Genomic DNA, 17,758 nt, shown 5'->3' with positions numbered 1-17,758 from the left:
TCTGGCGCTGTGAGGCAGCAGTGCTAGCCACTGTGCCGCCCACTGTGATGGTCAACAGACGTTAAGTGACCTTATTCAGTACAAGTCTGTATTTCAAATGCTGATAGCTATATTCTGTCCATAAAAAGTTGTAAACTGCCATTTTTAAAGAGGATATGCAAGAATGAACACTCTACTTATTACTATATTTCTGATGGAGTAGCAACAATTTGGTGGAGTTTGAAGGATTCAGACAATGTGGAGCTTTATTCTCACTATTGGGATAAATTTACTGAAAAAAATACTTGTTTTGGATTTAATTTGACAGTGTTCAGTTCAGAAGGTGTTACATAATTGTTTAAGCTTGATTATTCGTTGACTGAGTTATGAACTGGATTGATTTATTAATACGTTTATTAATTGATTATATTAGTTTACATTGATTACATTAGTTGGCTTTCTCTATGCTTGTGGAGCTACGTAGCTTTTTTTAGATGCAAGTGATAGATAAGAATTCAGTCAGGGCCTTGATGAGATCACACCAGGACCATTGTGTACAGTTTTGACTTGGATACAAGGATAGAATGTACTATTGCCAAGTTTGCAGATGATGCTAAAATAGGTGGAAATGTAAGTTGCAATGAAAAGATAAGAAATTTGCAAATGAATATGGGTAGGTTCAGCGAATAGGACAAAATTTGGCAAATGGAGTTTAACTTGAATAAGTGTGAGATTATCAAGGTTAGGGAGTATAGTGGTTGTCATGTTCATCTAACATTCGAAAGGTCCCCGGTTCGAAACCGGGCAGAAACAGATTTATGTTTTTCACCAAGGTGTTGCCTGATATGGAAGGCGCTAGCTATGAAGAGAGGTTGAGTAGGTTAGGATTATTTTCATTAGAAAGACGGAGGTTGAGGGTTACCTGATTGAGGTCTACAAACATGAGAGTTATTGACAGAATGGATAGCAAGAAGCTTTCTCCCCACAGTGGGGGACTCAATTACTAGTGGTCACGAGTTCAAGGTGAGAAGGGAAAAGTTTAAGGGAGATATGCATGGATAGTCCTTTATGCAGAGGGTGATGGGCACCCAGAACCTGTTGCCTGCAGAGGTAGTAGATGCAGGCACAATAGCGTCATTTAAGATATATCTAGACCGATATATGAATGGGTAGGGAGCAGAGGGATACAGATCCTTAGAAAATAGATAACAGGTTTAGACAGACGATCTGGATTGGTGCAACCTTGGAGGGCCAAAGGGCCTGTGTCTGTGCTGTAGTTTTCTTTGTTCTTATTCATTTTGATTGGAAGAATAAAAAGACAATTGAAATGGAGAAAAACTGCAAAATGTTTTGGTACAGCGAGATCTAGGTGTTCTCATGCATGAGTCACAGAAATCTAGTATGCAGGTACAGCAGGAAATATCGAGGTCAAATAAAGTTTTGCCATTTATTGCTGAAGGAATGGAGTATAAAAGTAGGGAAGATTTGTTCCAACTGTACAAGGCATTAGTGAGATGGCATCTGGAGTACTGCATACAGTTTTCGATGCCTTACTAAAGGAAGAATGTAATTGCTGTTCAGAGAAGGTTCACTAGTTTGATTCCAGCGAAACTTGTTTTGTGAAGAGAGACTGAGTTGGTTAGGCCTATTCTAGTCAAAGAGGATTGACAAAGTAGATGGAGTGGATGTTTTCCATTCAGGCAATATAAAATGAGTAGTCATAGTTCATAGTTTTCGGCTAAAGGATGGCAGATTTAAATCTGAGATAAGGAGGAATTATTACTCGCAAAGGATTATGAATCTGTGGAATTCGCTACCTCAGCGTGTGGTGGACGTCACGACACTGAATAAATTTAAGGAGAAGATAGACAGATTTCTAAATAGTATTGGGTTGAAGCATTATAGGAAACAGGCAGCGATGAGATCAGCTATGATTGTATTAAATGGAGGTGCAGGCTCAAGGGTCTGAAACGCCTACTGCTGCTCCTAATTCTTATGTAAACTGAAGTTGCATTTCTGCTGGAATATATCTATCTCTTCTTTTGAACTGAACATGTTTGTACTTTGTGGCTTCTTTTTCCATAGGACATACAATCTCAATTTAGTAGACACTTAAGTAATTATCTTCCCATGTATTTTATTCAAAGCTTTAGAACATAAGAAATAGGAGGAGGAGTAGGCCAATTAGCCCTTCAACTCGGAATAAGTGAGGACAGCAGATGCTCTAGATCAGAGTCAAAGAATGTAGTGCTGGAAAAGCGCAGCCAGTCGGGCAGCATCCGAAGCAAATCAACATTTTGAGCAGAAGCCCTTCAGCAGGAATTCCTAATCCGTTAAATTAAGTCATGTTTCTTGAAAATGCAAGTTTGAACTTGCTGTTAAAAATGACTTTCTGGTCTTTCTAAAAATACAAACCACCTTCACAGAACTAAAATGAAAACCCCATTTACCTCTAGTATAAAGTCCAAGATTCCAAAAAGTAATGGTGTATTTAAAACTTCATTAGTGTTGGAAAGATTTACTGGTTGAAACTCAACCTGTTTGGCCACAATATGAACAATATTCCTAGGCCCTCTATCCCGGAGTGGGTTTTGAACCCAGAAAAGATTTAACCACCAGTAAAATTTACCTTCTCATTTGTTTTTGTGCTAAGTGTAACATTTTATTTAGTTATTAAGAAGAATTAATTATTGAATCCTTTCAGGAAGCAAATGATGAATATATTTTTGAGTGGGAAGGAACAGATCAAGTTCATGCCTCCAAGTTAGTAATTTACCAGTCATCAGATGATCCCCTCTTTTATGGTAAGATACAAATGACGAAGGACCCCAAACCAGAGGAAGAAAACGAACACTTGGTTACTCACATCCCGTAAGTAGAAATTCGCTGTGCTACAGGATAGGAAGTAGGACTGGGACTGAATTGTAAGCTGTAAGAATGCAAAATAATTGTTTTGGAATAAATCTTTTTTTGTGCTCTTACAGTTGAAGCACAAAGCGAAAGCAGTAATTTCACCAATGAACGTTGTTGAAAGAAATTTCAGGGAATAGCTTTTAATGTATTTCCCACCAATGAAATAATGAAGTTACACATTTGTGTAGTGATCTGTTGGTAATAATTACATATTAGGTTTAGTGGAAGGAGTAATTTAATGCACATGAGCTGTAATAGTATACTGAAGAAACACTTCCTCACTAACAAAAATAAAAACACAAACTTTTAGAAATACTCAGCAAGTCAGGTAGCATCTGTGAAGAGAGACATCATTAATGTTTCAGAGCTCCGACTTTTCAACAGTTCTGATTAATGTTTCTGTACATTTATTTTCAATTTAAAACAAAGTAATCTGACTTGCCTGAAGCAATACTAACTAAATTTAAAATATTGTATGCAGCATTTCTTGTATTTCTGTATGTCATACTATTTCTGGCAGGCTCAACTGTAATGTTTAAAGCCTCATTATCTATACTTACTTGAAGTTCTTTCATCTACAAGGTTTAATCTGTTTTTGTTGGTCCTTAAATTCCAAGGCAATCAATGTACTGCTCACAGTACAACCACCTTAGGTTCATTTGATTTTGGTCTTCACTGGTGCGAGTTTTAGGTTTCTAAGAATATTTCTAAAAGTATTGCACAGGAACTGTTTTTGGTGGTAGTGATTATTGTTTCAGAAAATAGAGTTTTAAGAATGGGAAAGCCTTATAGTATTTGAAAAAAAACAGGGTGAAGAAAGAGGGGACGGATTCAGATTTCCCCAGCTGCCCCTCTCCAATATTGGTACTACTGATTGCTGACTCAATCCTTTGCTGTGAGCTCCTTCCCCTATCTGAGTGACCCTGACTTACCCCCTGCCAACCATTCTGTCTTTAACTGGTACTCCAGCCCCCAACCGTCACAAACAACCATTGCCTTCTTTCCCTCTACTTTCCCTGTACTCTTCCTTCCTATCCTTAACTGTTGGCTACAATGCCACATGAAGAAGATTTATAAACCAAATGCTCTCGGCTGCCTCTAAGCATCAATTTAAAATGTTAGCAAGGGAGGCAAGCAATTTACTGTAATGATTCCTTTTAAACTGTTTCAGGTTAGGGAATTATTCAGCTGGAAAGTGCAATTATCATTTTGTCCTGAAACTGTTGTGCTCAGATTCAGTGACAATGATGTCACAAAGAATAGCCCGGTGTGTGTGATTCAAAAGGATCAAAGCATCATTCTGGTTATGTAACAAAATGCTTTGTAATTACTAAATATTATGTTAAAAGATAGAAATTTATAAGCGTGGGTTTATGAAACCTGTCAGGACATTCCAAAATGTATTCTAGTTAATGAAAGTTTGAAATTCTACCACGTCTATCTTTCACTGAGTCCGTGGTCAATTTGTCCTACATGTACAAAGTGAATGACTCTGTTTTTCACTAGTTCAGGAAAAAATGTTTACCAGGAGCTAACTTAACTGTTCCTAAATATCCATTGGTTCTTTTAAATTAAACTGAATTCTCACTTGCACATTGCATTAAAAGATTGCACCTTACTACTTGCTAAAGTTTCAGCTGATGTTTAAAATAAGGCTTGAACCAATAGCATTCTAACACAAGAGTTGATCATATCAAACTTGCAGAAATGTGTTTGTAATTGAATTGTCAATCCACAAATCCAAACTAAAAAATATTGTTTTGTACAACAGGTTCCCTATAGGTACAAAGGCAGAAGCTGACAGGTGAGTGCGCTGCATTTTCTGTCCTCTACATTACTGGTTATCACAGTTTTCATAATAAGAATATGGTGATTAAAATCTAACTTGTTAAACCTTAGGTTTGTAAGGCAGTATTTTGAGGTTTTGCAGCAGGACACCAAATGCCCAGTGAAGATTTCTCACAATTCAGCTGGCTCAGTGAGTCAGAGTCACTTATCTCCTGGGAAAGAAATTGAGGTGAGTTCACAGCATATGCTTCTCAATTTAAAGTTCGAATTTATAAAGGTTCAAGTTTGATTTGAATTCAGCACTATTACTTTTTTGAAGAATTCTGTCCATTTTCTTTATCTGTATCCATATTTTGGATAGTTCCTTTAGTGAAATTCTAATTGAAATTAGGTTTTTTTTGTGTAGTAGAAACTCACCTTCAACAAACTGTTGTGATTTATAAGCAAAGTTGAATTTAAGCATAAACTAATTATGCCTGTCTCTGATATAAGTCCCTGTGAGACTATGCAACCTTCACTGCTCTTTATTTCAACCCTAAACTGGCACCTTTTCCGTTAAAAACGAGGTAATATTTATATATAGCTACTGATTTGATGTTGATTTTAATGTTGATTAATAGCCCATAGTAATTGTGTTACTGTCAGTCAGCAATCTCATTATGGAAGTTGCATGAGATTTTAATTAGGGAATAAAAAACTGTGTAGTTATAGCTTATATTCTTCTACATGTAAAGTATGTGCAATGGTGAAAAAAATTGATCTTCCAAAACAAAGTAAGGCCTATAATTTTCAGTCTGGAATACTCACGTGTTACATGGCTGTCATAGTTACCTTCACACACATTGTAGTAGACAATGCAATCTGCATATTGTTAGGAACAAAGTGAGCAGAGGATGGAAATAATTTCCTGTGTAAAATGGTCTTTCATTTCAAAAATAACTAGTGTATTTGTTAAATGCTATGATGTATTGGCATGTTGTGATTATCAAAGTGAAAATAGCATGTGACCTAAAGAAAAATGTGTTCTCTATAATTCTGTACAATATTTATTTTATTAGCCATGTTCTTATTTTTTATAGCAATCTGAAGAAATTTCTGGATCTGTCCAATCTTCTATACTGGGGAAGGGTGTGAAGCACCGCCCGCCACCCATTAAACTCCCTAGTGGCGCCAGTAACAGTTCTTCAGGTAAATGTTTCCATGATTGTTTATATCCCAACTGCAATCATCTCTGATTATGCCTATGTTGATTCACAAATGAAGATGATTACTCTTCAGAAGAATGGAACTGAAACATCTAGCAAAGATTTATTACCAAAATGTAACATTATGTTGTGACTTCTTGGGATTAAGGTACTACTCTATGCTAGCCTTATTATTTCATAGTGGCATTTCTGCTTTCTTGTACAGTGACCATTCTCCTTCTCATTCCAATCCTTTCTGTTTTGATTGCATTTAATTAAGGGATTTAGAAATCCAATGATAATCATTCTTTGTGTAGATAAAAATCAATATATTGGCTTTACAAATCAAATAAAAATGGTGAAGGTTATCATCTGTATTCTTCACCAATAAGATGAAGGGCAGTAATTAAAAGATATTCTTGAAAGACATGTGAATAATTTTCTTATGTTGCCAAACACCTTTTGGCTGGTCTGTTTGTCTGCTGAAGTGAGAAATCTATAAATGTGATTATTTTAAAATGGTAATGTGATTAATTTAAAAACACATAATTAGTGCAAATAAAATTTGGGCTTTTGTCCAGTTGTAACATTATTGTTAAAATTCTCCATGTTGTTCTTCCTTCACTCCTGCTTGATGTTGCAGACGATCATCGAAAATGCTGTTGTTTGATTAGTTGAATACCTTTAGAGTCAGCATATATCTGATCTTGAGGACCAAGAAGTACAAAGATAGATAGATAGATACACACACATATATATTTGCTCAATCATGCTTCATCTGACCAACTTGTTAGATTACAACTGTTGTGTGCTTGAAACTGGAAAAATTAAAGAGAAAAACTCCTCAAGGTTTGACATTATTTACAAGTAATGTGATAGATAATTTACTTAATATAGGTTACCAATTTGAGTGGACTGTCAAGGATGTTCTGATTGCATTAAGAAGCTGGTTTCTTCTTTGAAAGAAGAATGAGTCACTACAGGATGCTGTCGCTTGTATTCTTGGAGGTGTACGTTTTGGAAAAAATAAAGATAGATTGGGGAGTAAAAATTAAGAAAATAAGTTGGTGATCAGTTCGAAAAGGAACAGATTTGTTGGATCAAGCAGTCTATTTCTGTTTATAAGTTTTCCTTTGTCTCCAATTATAAGCAACATGGAAAATAGGAGAAGAGATTAACAAGGACTAGGAAACAAGTCCATCTATTTTCTTGTGGAGAAAAGTGTACCTAATGTCTTAGAGGATGAGCAAGACAGGGACTAAAAAAATGCACGGAGTGGAAAATTAAGACATCCATTTGCTCAGAGCTTGATGGTAAATTTAATTTTAAAATAGAATAGTGAACTAAAATATGTTCTTGCTCTGTTTTAGGAAATGTCTTTAGTCCATTGCAATCAAGTGGCCACCTGAAATCCACAACTCCCCCTCCTCCACCAACCAAAAGTGTTAATCTGTCTAGAAAGCATTCTATGGATCTTAATCAAGTGAACATCCTCTCACCACCAGCCATGTCTCCAGTGGGTTCTTCACAAAGTGAGTGGAATAACTAGCAACATATTTGTGACTAGTTCTCTGTAAGTGGTGTATATACACATTAAGAAGCTAAATTGCGTAGTATGGCTTTTCCCTAAAATGCCTTCTCTAATGTTGAATTTGTGCCACATTTAAATGTATTATTTAATTAAGTTTGATGTATATAATTGTATAATACCTCATTTTGTATGTCTGTGTACTCAAAATAGTCAAAAGTAAAAATAAATGAGTGCTGTGGTTGACAAATTGAACCTTTTACAAGCATTGGTGTAAAATGAATGTGTAAAAGAGTTGATGATAAAAGATAGTGATAATTTCAATGAATTGGAGTTTACATGCTTGAGGTACTCTAATTCCATAAGACACGAGGTAAAAGACAAAGCAAAATTACTGAAAGAAACACATCAAATATTAGCCTTAGAAGTGGTAAAATGCATTAGAAATGTGAACTGGAGTTGTTAAATTACCGTAGGTGATAGCAGCAGCTTGCATTTATATAGCGCCTTGAGGAAAATCTGGACAAAGTGTTTCAGAGGAGTGCTATCAAACAAAATTTCACACCAATCCACAATAGGAGCAATGACCAAAAGCTTGGTCAAAGAAGTATTTTTAAAGGAGGAAAGAGAGGCATATTTCAGGATTTGAGAACATGAAACTGGGAACTGGACTGCCGCTTGAACCCGCTTTGCTGTTCAATGTGATCATGTCTGATCTGACTGTGGCCTTAACTCAAGTTTTCTGCCCTCCTCCCTTTGTACTCAACCAAAATAACCTTGTCAAATGAATCCAGGCCAGAGAGTGCTATATGAAGCAACAAGACAGGTGTTTTCCTCGATAATGGTGCATGACAGATCTGTACCTCCTTACCTAGTGAGTGTCCTAGCATACTAAAAACAATTAACCAAAATATGTAACTCTAACAACATAGCCAACCATTAACAACCACAAAAGTGTCTAGATCAATTTCAAATATATCAACTGACTGAATTCCTGCTGCTGTCTGCCATAGAGAATTCCAAAGATTAAGGACCGTTTGTGAGAGAGAATTCTTTCTAATCTCTGTCTTAAACTGAGCTCTTAATTCTGGAACCCCACGAGGGGAAACATTTTCTCTGAGCCTGATCATTTCTTATTCTACTAAACTCTTATGAGTGTAGGCTTAGTCTGCTCAACCTTCCCTCACAAAACGAGCCCTTCGCATCAACTTACTAAATCCTGTCTGAACAACCTGCATTGCAAATATATTCCTCCTTAATTAAGGAGACCAAACTGTCCGCAGTACTCTAGCTGTGGTCTCACTAGTGCCCTGAACAGTTGTCGTAAGACTTCTGTACTTTAATTCATTCTCCCTCACATTACTTGTATATGAGCCACTTTTTGTGGTTCATATACAAGGACACAGGACATCTATGTCCCCCATGTCCTAACGCATTCTGCCATCCCTTTCCATTTAGTTCATTTGCTTTTGTGTTTTTCCTGCCAAAATGGACAATGTCACATTCATCTTTATTCTCCATCTGTTAATTTTTTGCCAACTCAATCTACCTATATCCCTTTTACAGATTCTTAGAATCTCCCTCACAATTTGCTTTCCTAACTGGATTTGTAATCTAAGCGATTAGGCTGCAAAATAATTGGTCCTTTCAGCCAAGTGAATAATATAGTTTTAGTAAATAGTTCAGGCCTCAACACTGACATCTTTGGTACTTCATTATTTTCAGTTTGAAACCTGAAAATATTCTCAGTTATCCAACTATCTGGTTTCCTGTTAAATAGCTAATGCTATATCTGGACTAATAGACTACTCCTAATGCCATGAGGTATACGCACCTGAAGGCACAGCCACCAGTGGTAAAACGTGGTGGAAATTAGGAATATACAGAAATGTCAGAATTTGAGGAGTGCAATGACCTTAGAGGGTTATAGGGCACAAGGAAGTTACAGAGATGGCAAGAGCTAAGGACGTGGAGATGTGAAATAATGATGAGAACTTTAAAAATGATAAATTACCAGATTAAGACCCGATATTCATAACAAGTGCAATGGTGACAGATGAACAGAACTTAGTACTTGAATTACTTTGCAGTAATCTTGCATACAGAGTAGATGATTTTTCCCCCCCACATCTCACAACAGCATTTAACAATATGAAATGGATGAAAACTACAAAGCAGGTCAGATGAGTGATGTCTGTTTTTAGATAACATGCTAAACACAGTTCCCATCTGCCTGATCTGTTCATTTGAATAAATGTTAAAGGTTCTGCTCCATTGTTTGAAGGAAGTCACTATTACTTGATCAGTACCAGTAAAGATTGACATAGCTTTTTGGGGAATATTGCTGGCACAGAATGGCTTTCGTGTTGTTCACATAACAATGGCTGGATTTCAAATGGTATTTCTCTGTATGCAGTGCTTCGCAGTGTTTAGACATGAAAAGTACTGTATAAAAATCTAGTGATATATTTCAATATAAATATTTTGTAGCAATTATTTTTATTTGTTACAACATTTTTGCTTAAATTACTCTTGTAAGTCACTGTACTGTCTCACAATAGTAATAACTGCATCAAACTCTTTTATCGTACACCTCGATAATTAACTGAAAAAAAAAGCTGAGGAATAACTAATACTTAAGAGCATTTCAGTGCCAATGTAAGTGAGATTGTGGAGAGAATTTGTCTCTTCAGTAATTTTTAAAATAATTTATCGTGCGCACACAGTGCACATTTTTGAACTGTTAGAGACTTTGTATAAGCGTGAATGTAAATGCATGTTAATTTGTGTGCCCCTAGAGATGCTGAGTTATGGTTTACAAGCCAAGATGAAGTCAAGTGCGTGTTTTTCCACAATACAATTTATTTTTCACCTTTTAGATGTACCACTAGGGTACATGCATATAACTGTTAAAATCATCTGCAGAATAAAGCAATTCCTGCAGCTATGTGGAATTGATCTGAATAGATTTACATGTGGCTATATTTAAATTGGAAGCAGTATTATTGTAAGTATTCAGTGGTTGAACCTTCTAAAATATTTAAGAATAATTGATCCATCTTCCTTATAAAGTAAATCTTCTACTGCCAGACCCTTACTGGTATCATTCTGCTCAAATCTAATCCTTTACTGTCTTAAATCTTATTCATGTGAAGCCTCAGCTACAAAGTAAGCCTGAGATATTGGTCGAGCAAGTAAACCTAACAGTAAAGAGAAATTTTAGGAGAGTGTAGAGGAACAAATTAATTTTAAAATTTATTAATTTTACATCTATTTATGGGAATGAGTTGGTTCCAAATAGTATGTAAAGACTTTACGTATATTTTACATTAGAAATTATTTGAGTCATGATATGCATTTGAAAATCTGATTCTTCTTCACTGGCAATGGTTAGCAGAACATCTAAACCAGGACAGTCACATAAGATTGCCCACTTCTTTAAGAGAATTCCAGGCAAACTGTCTTCAACTTTTGTAAATGTACATTTAGTGGTATAACTGTGCAGCTCAAGATAGCTCAAAGGATTTCTGGAAATTATTTGCTGAGAATTTCTAAGTTATAACTAAAAGCTAAAGTATGTTGACAACCCACATAATCATTATACCAAGCAATCTACTGGGGATGTTGAAGTTGAGCCTGAGAATTTAAAGCAATCTAAAGTTAAGTAAAATTAGAATTCTTTTTACTAGTAATTTCAGTACAATTTATAACTTATAGCTCTGAGGTTAATGCCATCATCACGAAAGATTTTTCATATTTCTTGCAATGACATCATAATTTACATACTCTGCAATTTGTACCTTGGTTTGTTTCACAATATTTAAAATTTATGTCTGCCTTGTACCATTTTCGTTACCTAAAATGTGATATAAACAGAATAAAAACCATTTGATGCAATGTATATATACCCTGCTTGTTACATTAACTGTAACATATTCTTTTACTTAGAGTCATAAAGATACACAGCACAGAAAAAGACCCTTCGGTCCAACCCGTCCATGCCAACCAGATATCCTAACCTAATCTAGTCCCATTTGCCAGCATTTGGCCAATATTCCTCTAAACCCTTCTACTCATATACCTATTCAGATGCCTTTCAAATGCTGTAATTGTACCAACCTCCATCATTTCCTCTGGCAGCTCATTCCATACACGTTCCACTTCTGTGTGAAAAAGTTGCCCCTTAGGTCCCTTTCATATCTTGCCCCCTCACTCTAAACCTATGCCCTCTAGTTCTGGACTCCCCACCCCAGGGAAAAGACCTTGTCTATTTATCCTATCTATGCCCCTCATGGTTTTATAAACCTCTATAAGGTCACCCCTCAGCCTCCGAGAAAACAGCCCCAGTCTGATCCCTATAGCTCAAATCCTCCAACCTTGGCAACATCCTTGTAAATCTTTCCTGAACCCTTTCAAGTTCCACAACATCCTTACGATAGGGAAGAGACCAGAATTGCACACAGTATTTCAGAAGTGGCCTAACCAATGTCCTGTACAGCCACTACATGACCGTTCAAATCTTATACTCATCTAACCATAGATGGGTTCAGGCTAGTATGTGCTTTGGGATGTCCACTGGTCATGAAAGACGCTATATAAATGCAAGGGGCTAGATTAGAGTGGTGCTGGAAAAGCACAGCAGGTCAGACAGCATCCAAGGAGCAGGAAAATCGACATTTCGGGCAAAAGCCTTTCATCAGGAATGAAAGTTATATAAATGCAAGTCTTTTCATTTTCAAGAATTATTACATTTGAGATTTGGGAAATATAGAAACTAGGATCAGGAATGCCTTTGAATCTGCTGCACCTTCATTATGATCATGACTGATCTTTTATTTGTTATTATGCTTTATAGAGATCTTTGACTTAAATGTCTTCATCCTATGTGGCTAAATTTTTTGTCTGGACACTATAGCCATGGCTTGATCAAGTTGATAATTGATCTGAAAATTTGGACAAGCTGCTAATTTGGTTTAGTGATACAGGCACACTGGAAATAGTCTGAGTTTGACCAGCGCATGAGAGGAAACTTTTTCTACAACAAGAAGGTGCACAAACTCAGAGAAATCACAACCTCGTGTTGAAACTGATCTTGAGTCAATTAATGAACAGAAGTTTTCAATATGAAATAAACAGAGGGTATATAATTAGTATGGAAATAGATGGTTGGTGAAAATGCAAAACAAAAAGAGGGGAAGGAGATTCTAAAAGTTGAGAATTATTTGAAGCAGCTTTGAAAATAACCAACATGACTGAAGAATTAAGTTGCTGGAATCTATATTTGAACCAGAAAATTAATAATGATCTAGGGGGACAGAGAGGTCTCCAGTTTTATTGGAGGAGTATGTGTGAGACCAGTGGAGGACTCAAAGGATAAAATAATTACAGGATGAGAAACAAGCTAAATCAAAGTGCAGGATTCTGTTTGATAACAAAGCATATAAACATAATATTGCAAAAGCAAACTACATTAATTTTACATATTTGTCAATTATTTTAAAGTAATTTTCTTCTGAATAGATTCCTGGATACAATACATCAAAGCATCTAAAAAAGTGAATTCATTGCTTTTGAACCTAAACCTAGTAGCTGTAATACAATGTAACATCCCATCAGTTCTGTCAGATTTTTTTTAAAACAGATGGATTACAACTGTAGAGTTTGTTTTTTATTCCATTACTTGTTTCAAAAACTCCTGCATAGTTTGTGAAAATATAGAACAAATTACTGATTTCTTGCGATACCCACCGAGATATATTTCCCACTTTGTTAAATGTGAAGGACATTTGTAGTTCCAATTGAACTGATTTGGGTGCTAAACTTAAGATAGTGTGTGTTCTTTTTCACTTAGCATTCACATGGTACATTCAAATTTCTGTCAGATCTTTTATTTGTGGACTCTCAAATTGACCTCTAGTTTTTTTTTAATAAAGCTTTACAAGGAATTCTGCTATTCAAGATAAAATTTGACTGTACAGTTTTTACGTTTCAAAATTAACTTTGTTAGGAGAGTCTTAAAACACTTAAGTGCAACAGTTATTAAAGTTTCATTCTTATCTTTGGTACAAGCTGTCCCCAAAGTATATTCACTTGTTTTTCCAATTTCTAAAAATTATCAATAGTTGCAATACAACTTGTTTTCTTTGTATGTATGACAATTGCCACTTATGTATCACAACTGCAGATTGTTGCGCTTAGAACTGAGTAAAAGATTAATTCACTTTGGTACTTCATTCCATGTATGGCTAAAATATGCTATTAAACTATTTAATTGTATAATATCACAATATGTATTAAATATTTAACTATTTTGATACATATCGGCAAAGGTTTAAAGTTACAGCTACTGACCTAGGTCTGATTTTTTTTTCCAATAACTACTCAGGCAGTGGAGCACTTCTTCAAAGGCTAGTTTTCCTATTTAGATATTGCAGCTGCAGTGTTAAACTATAATATTATTCAAACTAAATAGGTGGAAAGTGACTTGATTTCCAGCTTACAGATGACCATGCAATCCACTTGACAGTAGTACATACAATTGCAAGTCACTATTTCTGTTTATTTGAGTAAATTTGTTTCCCCTTCACATTAACATTAAATGTTTCTTTTTGGTCAGTTTTACAGAAAACCTCTACTTCGGTTTTAAAGTAATAACCTAGCACTTTTTGTTTTCTTAATGAGCAGGATCTGGGACTCCCAAGCCATCTACCCCCACACCAACCAACACCCCTTCATCAACTCCACACCCTTCTGATGTGCAAACCCCAGCATCTACAGCCACTCCCTCAGCTACCCCCTCAACACAAGAATCAGGCCTCAATCCGCAGACCCTTTTAACCCCTTTTGCCCAACAGCAGATGGCTCTCAGTCAAGCTCTGCCAGTAATGACCATTCCTCTTTCCACTATGGTAACTTCCATTACAACAGGGAGTTCATCCTCCCAGGTGATGACAAACCCAGCGGGTCTCAACTTCATCAATGTAGTGGGCTCAGTTTGGTAAGAATATTTATAAATCTTTTAATCCTATTTAAACATTTTAATTGTTGTATTAATCATAAAAGCCAAAGTGTACTTTTACTTTATTTCAATGTTATTGACTTTTGCTGTTGCTAACTGTGATAACAACATGTTCTGACACTACATTCAGCATCTTTCATACACCGCAGAAGCAAACTTATCAGATTGCAGGGTGAAATAATGTCTGCCTTGATGCCATAATGACAGATACAGCAAAATTATGCCTTTCTCTTTGCTGCTCTTTTTTATACTGTGGTTCCTTTATACTGTGGTTCTGCATGATGAGTTTTATTGTTTTCCACAGCTTGTTTATTCCAGTTGTTTTGGTTGTTGAAGAGGTTTTATGGCTTCAGAAACATAAGGAAAGGCTTAACTTTCCAGATGTAAGAGCTCATAGAGTTGGAAGTAACATTAAAGTGGAGTGAAGATGGGTCAATGGACAGAAAGCACAGTAGAATTAATCGGACATTTTCAAGGTAGTTAGCTGTGATTAGTAAAGTGCTGCAAGGATCAGTGCTGAGGCCTGAGCTATTTGCAGTTTATGTTCATGATTTGGATGGAGAGATGGAGATTATTGTGTTCCAAGCCAGCTGATTATATAAAGCTGTATGGTGATGAAAGCTATGAAGAGGACACAAAGTGCCAGCGAAAGATAACTGAGTGGGAAACAAAGTTGGTAGATGGAGTATAATATGGACAACTGACAGCAATTTGATAAGAATAGAAAAGAAAAATATTTTAAAAAGACTTGAAACTTAAATGTTGATGTAGATAGATATTTGGGTGTCTTCATATAAGGAACGCAGTTATGTATGTACCGTAAACAATTAGAAAAGCAAATGGCACGTTTATCTTTCTTTCAAGGGGTCAAAAGTACAAGAGTAAAGAAGTCTTGCTACTGTTACACACGCTTTGGTGATACCACACATGGAGTATTGTGCATAGTTTTAGTCTCCCTAAGAGAGGATATCCTTGACTTGAAGGTAATACAGCAAAGATCCTACTAGATTAGCTCCTGAGATGTTAGGATTATGCTTTGATAAGAAACTGAGGAAAGCAAGCCTATGTGAGCTGGAGTGATGTAGAATAAAATGTAACCTCATTGTCAAACCCTTCGGAATTTTTCATGGTATTGTTCATGAGAGCCAGTTTACCCTGTTTGGGGAAACAGGCTTTGAAAAGCTCTCAAGCATGTCATAAAACATCTGTGGAAAACAAAATTGAGATATTATTTCAAGTCATTAAAAAATTCATCCAGTATTTTCAGATACTACCTGAACTGAGTGTTTTGCTACATTTTCTATTCATTTCAGCGTCCATGGAATATTGTTTTTTGGATTTGTGTTCAGTTTTTTTCTACTCTCTCAAATCACCAGCAGTCACCTCATTTCATGCTTTCTTGGAAATTTTTTTTAGCCATACTTCTTGCCCATTCTCTTTATTGTGCCATCTGAAATTATCATTTGATCATCTTGGCCCTCTTGAGTTTTTCCTTTGAAACTAATAATTATTTCATGGGATAAGTTCAGGAATATTGGTTTTACACAACATTTAATAACTGGAACTTGTTTTGTACTATTACAAGCCATTTTTTGGATTTAATTTTTAATTGTTGACTGGTTTTTGACATTTTAGTTTTCCTTCAGGTTTTTGATATAAGTAAAGAAAAATGTTACCTTCCTCCAGAGTAGCATGGTTTACTCCAATTAATCAGTAATCCTTTTCCCTCAGAAAATGAATTATTTGCTAGTTATCTCAAGCACTTGTAATCAAACATCCAAGTCTTTTCACATTACTGCACAATCAGTATTCAACATAACAGATAATTCAGAATAAACACTTTCTATTGATTGTGGAAGGAAATTAAACTGCTTACCTTGTACAGTCATCTTCATTACTAAGAAGCATTCCCCATGAAGTAAAAATTCTTTCATCTAGCCCCTTTATCCCTCCAGTTAGAGAAGAAATGTTCATGATATAATCTGTATATCTCCCTTCTCAAAAACAATTGCATTTCATATTTTATTCCTTGTACTACAGAAATGGTGCAATGTTCTCTTTATATCTGTGGCATTCTTAAAAGGTGATGATTTTCATTGGCATTATATAAATAAGCAAGTATTGAGAAGATCTGTAGCTCAGGTTGAGGTTCTGGATGTGGGTTTGCTCACTGAGCTGGAAGGTTCATTTTCAGACGTTTCGTCACCATAATAGGTAACATCTTCAGTGAGCCTCCAGACGAAGCACTGCTGATGTTTTCTACTTTCTGTTTATATGTTTCCTGCTTTCTATTTATATACTAATAGGAATCAGGAAATACCAGCAGTGCTTTGTCCGGAGGCTCACTGAAGATGTTACCTAGTATGGTGAAGAAACATCTGCAAATGACCTTCCAGCTCAGCAAGCAAACCTACATCCGGATATATAAATAAATGTTCATTCAAAGATAAAGTTCAAAGACAGCCTTATAAAGTGTTGACTTTTTCTTACAACTTTTAATAGTATAATTGGAATGTAGTATTAACAAAAAGAAATAAATGTCTTTATATTGTCTATTCATGCATTCCAAGAACAAAGCTCAACTACCAGTTCTAAATCATTGAAAATCTATTTTTAAGAAAGAGTTGTTTACCTGATCAAATACAGTATGTGCTGTTCAATGTATTTATTGCTATTTTAACCCTTTCTAATTCAAAACCTTTCCAAATGATCAACTTTTTGAGTAATAGTTAAACCCTCCCCCATCCAATTAATTAATGCTGCTACTGAGTCAGCATATTAAAATGGCAAAAGTACCACAAAATGTTATCATTAATGTTAAAACTGGAATTGTAACCAGAAATAAATATTTTGAGTTTGTTTTGTCTTGATGTGAAAGGAGAGCCAAGCAAGAGTACTTCCAGTATTAAGTATAGTCCTCTGTCTGTGCATCATACACCTTTAATGTTTTTAAGTAATTACCCTTTGAATCATGTTAGTAAATAGTTTTCCTGTCAGAAACTTAACATTCTAACTTCCGTTCTCACCCAGCACTGTTACCATTGTGCAGAATTAGAATACAGTTAATTTCCCTGAAATGAATGATTATGCTTTGAATAGACATGAATGTCCATCTAAAAACACATGAACTGCATACCAATTATTGGCACAACAATACACATCCAAGCCAAGATATATCGGATCTCTCTAACCTCCATCACAATGGTGGCAGAAGTCACTATAGTCCAATGTCTTAATGGACAAAAAAAATTTGTTTGTAAAACAATAACTTATTTCCAATTACTGTTAATATATGTATAAGTATATACTTTTTTCTTAATTATTGATACCTGAACACATTTTTAAAGT

General features: G+C 35.5%; 1 protein-coding gene across 13 annotated transcripts in view; it reads left to right on the top strand.

Moving 5' to 3' along the window:
- supt20 (SPT20 homolog, SAGA complex component) overlaps positions 1-17,758 on the top strand; it is a 61,043-nt gene that overhangs the window by 19,525 nt on the left and 23,760 nt on the right. For all 13 annotated transcript variants that reach the window (XM_043692080.1, XM_043692083.1, XM_043692084.1 and 10 more), the window contains 6 exons: positions 2,684-2,850; positions 4,664-4,696; positions 4,792-4,909; positions 5,760-5,868; positions 7,235-7,396; positions 14,077-14,389. In XM_043692080.1, coding sequence (XP_043548015.1) covers positions 2,684-2,850; positions 4,664-4,696; positions 4,792-4,909; positions 5,760-5,868; positions 7,235-7,396; positions 14,077-14,389 — 902 coding nt within the window. The remainder of the gene's footprint in view (positions 1-2,683; positions 2,851-4,663; positions 4,697-4,791; positions 4,910-5,759; positions 5,869-7,234; positions 7,397-14,076; positions 14,390-17,758) is intronic.

Source organism: Chiloscyllium plagiosum, chromosome 6 (genome assembly GCF_004010195.1).
Source record: "Chiloscyllium plagiosum isolate BGI_BamShark_2017 chromosome 6, ASM401019v2, whole genome shotgun sequence".
Taxonomy (NCBI): Eukaryota; Metazoa; Chordata; class Chondrichthyes; order Orectolobiformes; family Hemiscylliidae; genus Chiloscyllium; species Chiloscyllium plagiosum.
This window is presented reverse-complemented; position numbering and strand designations above follow the sequence as displayed.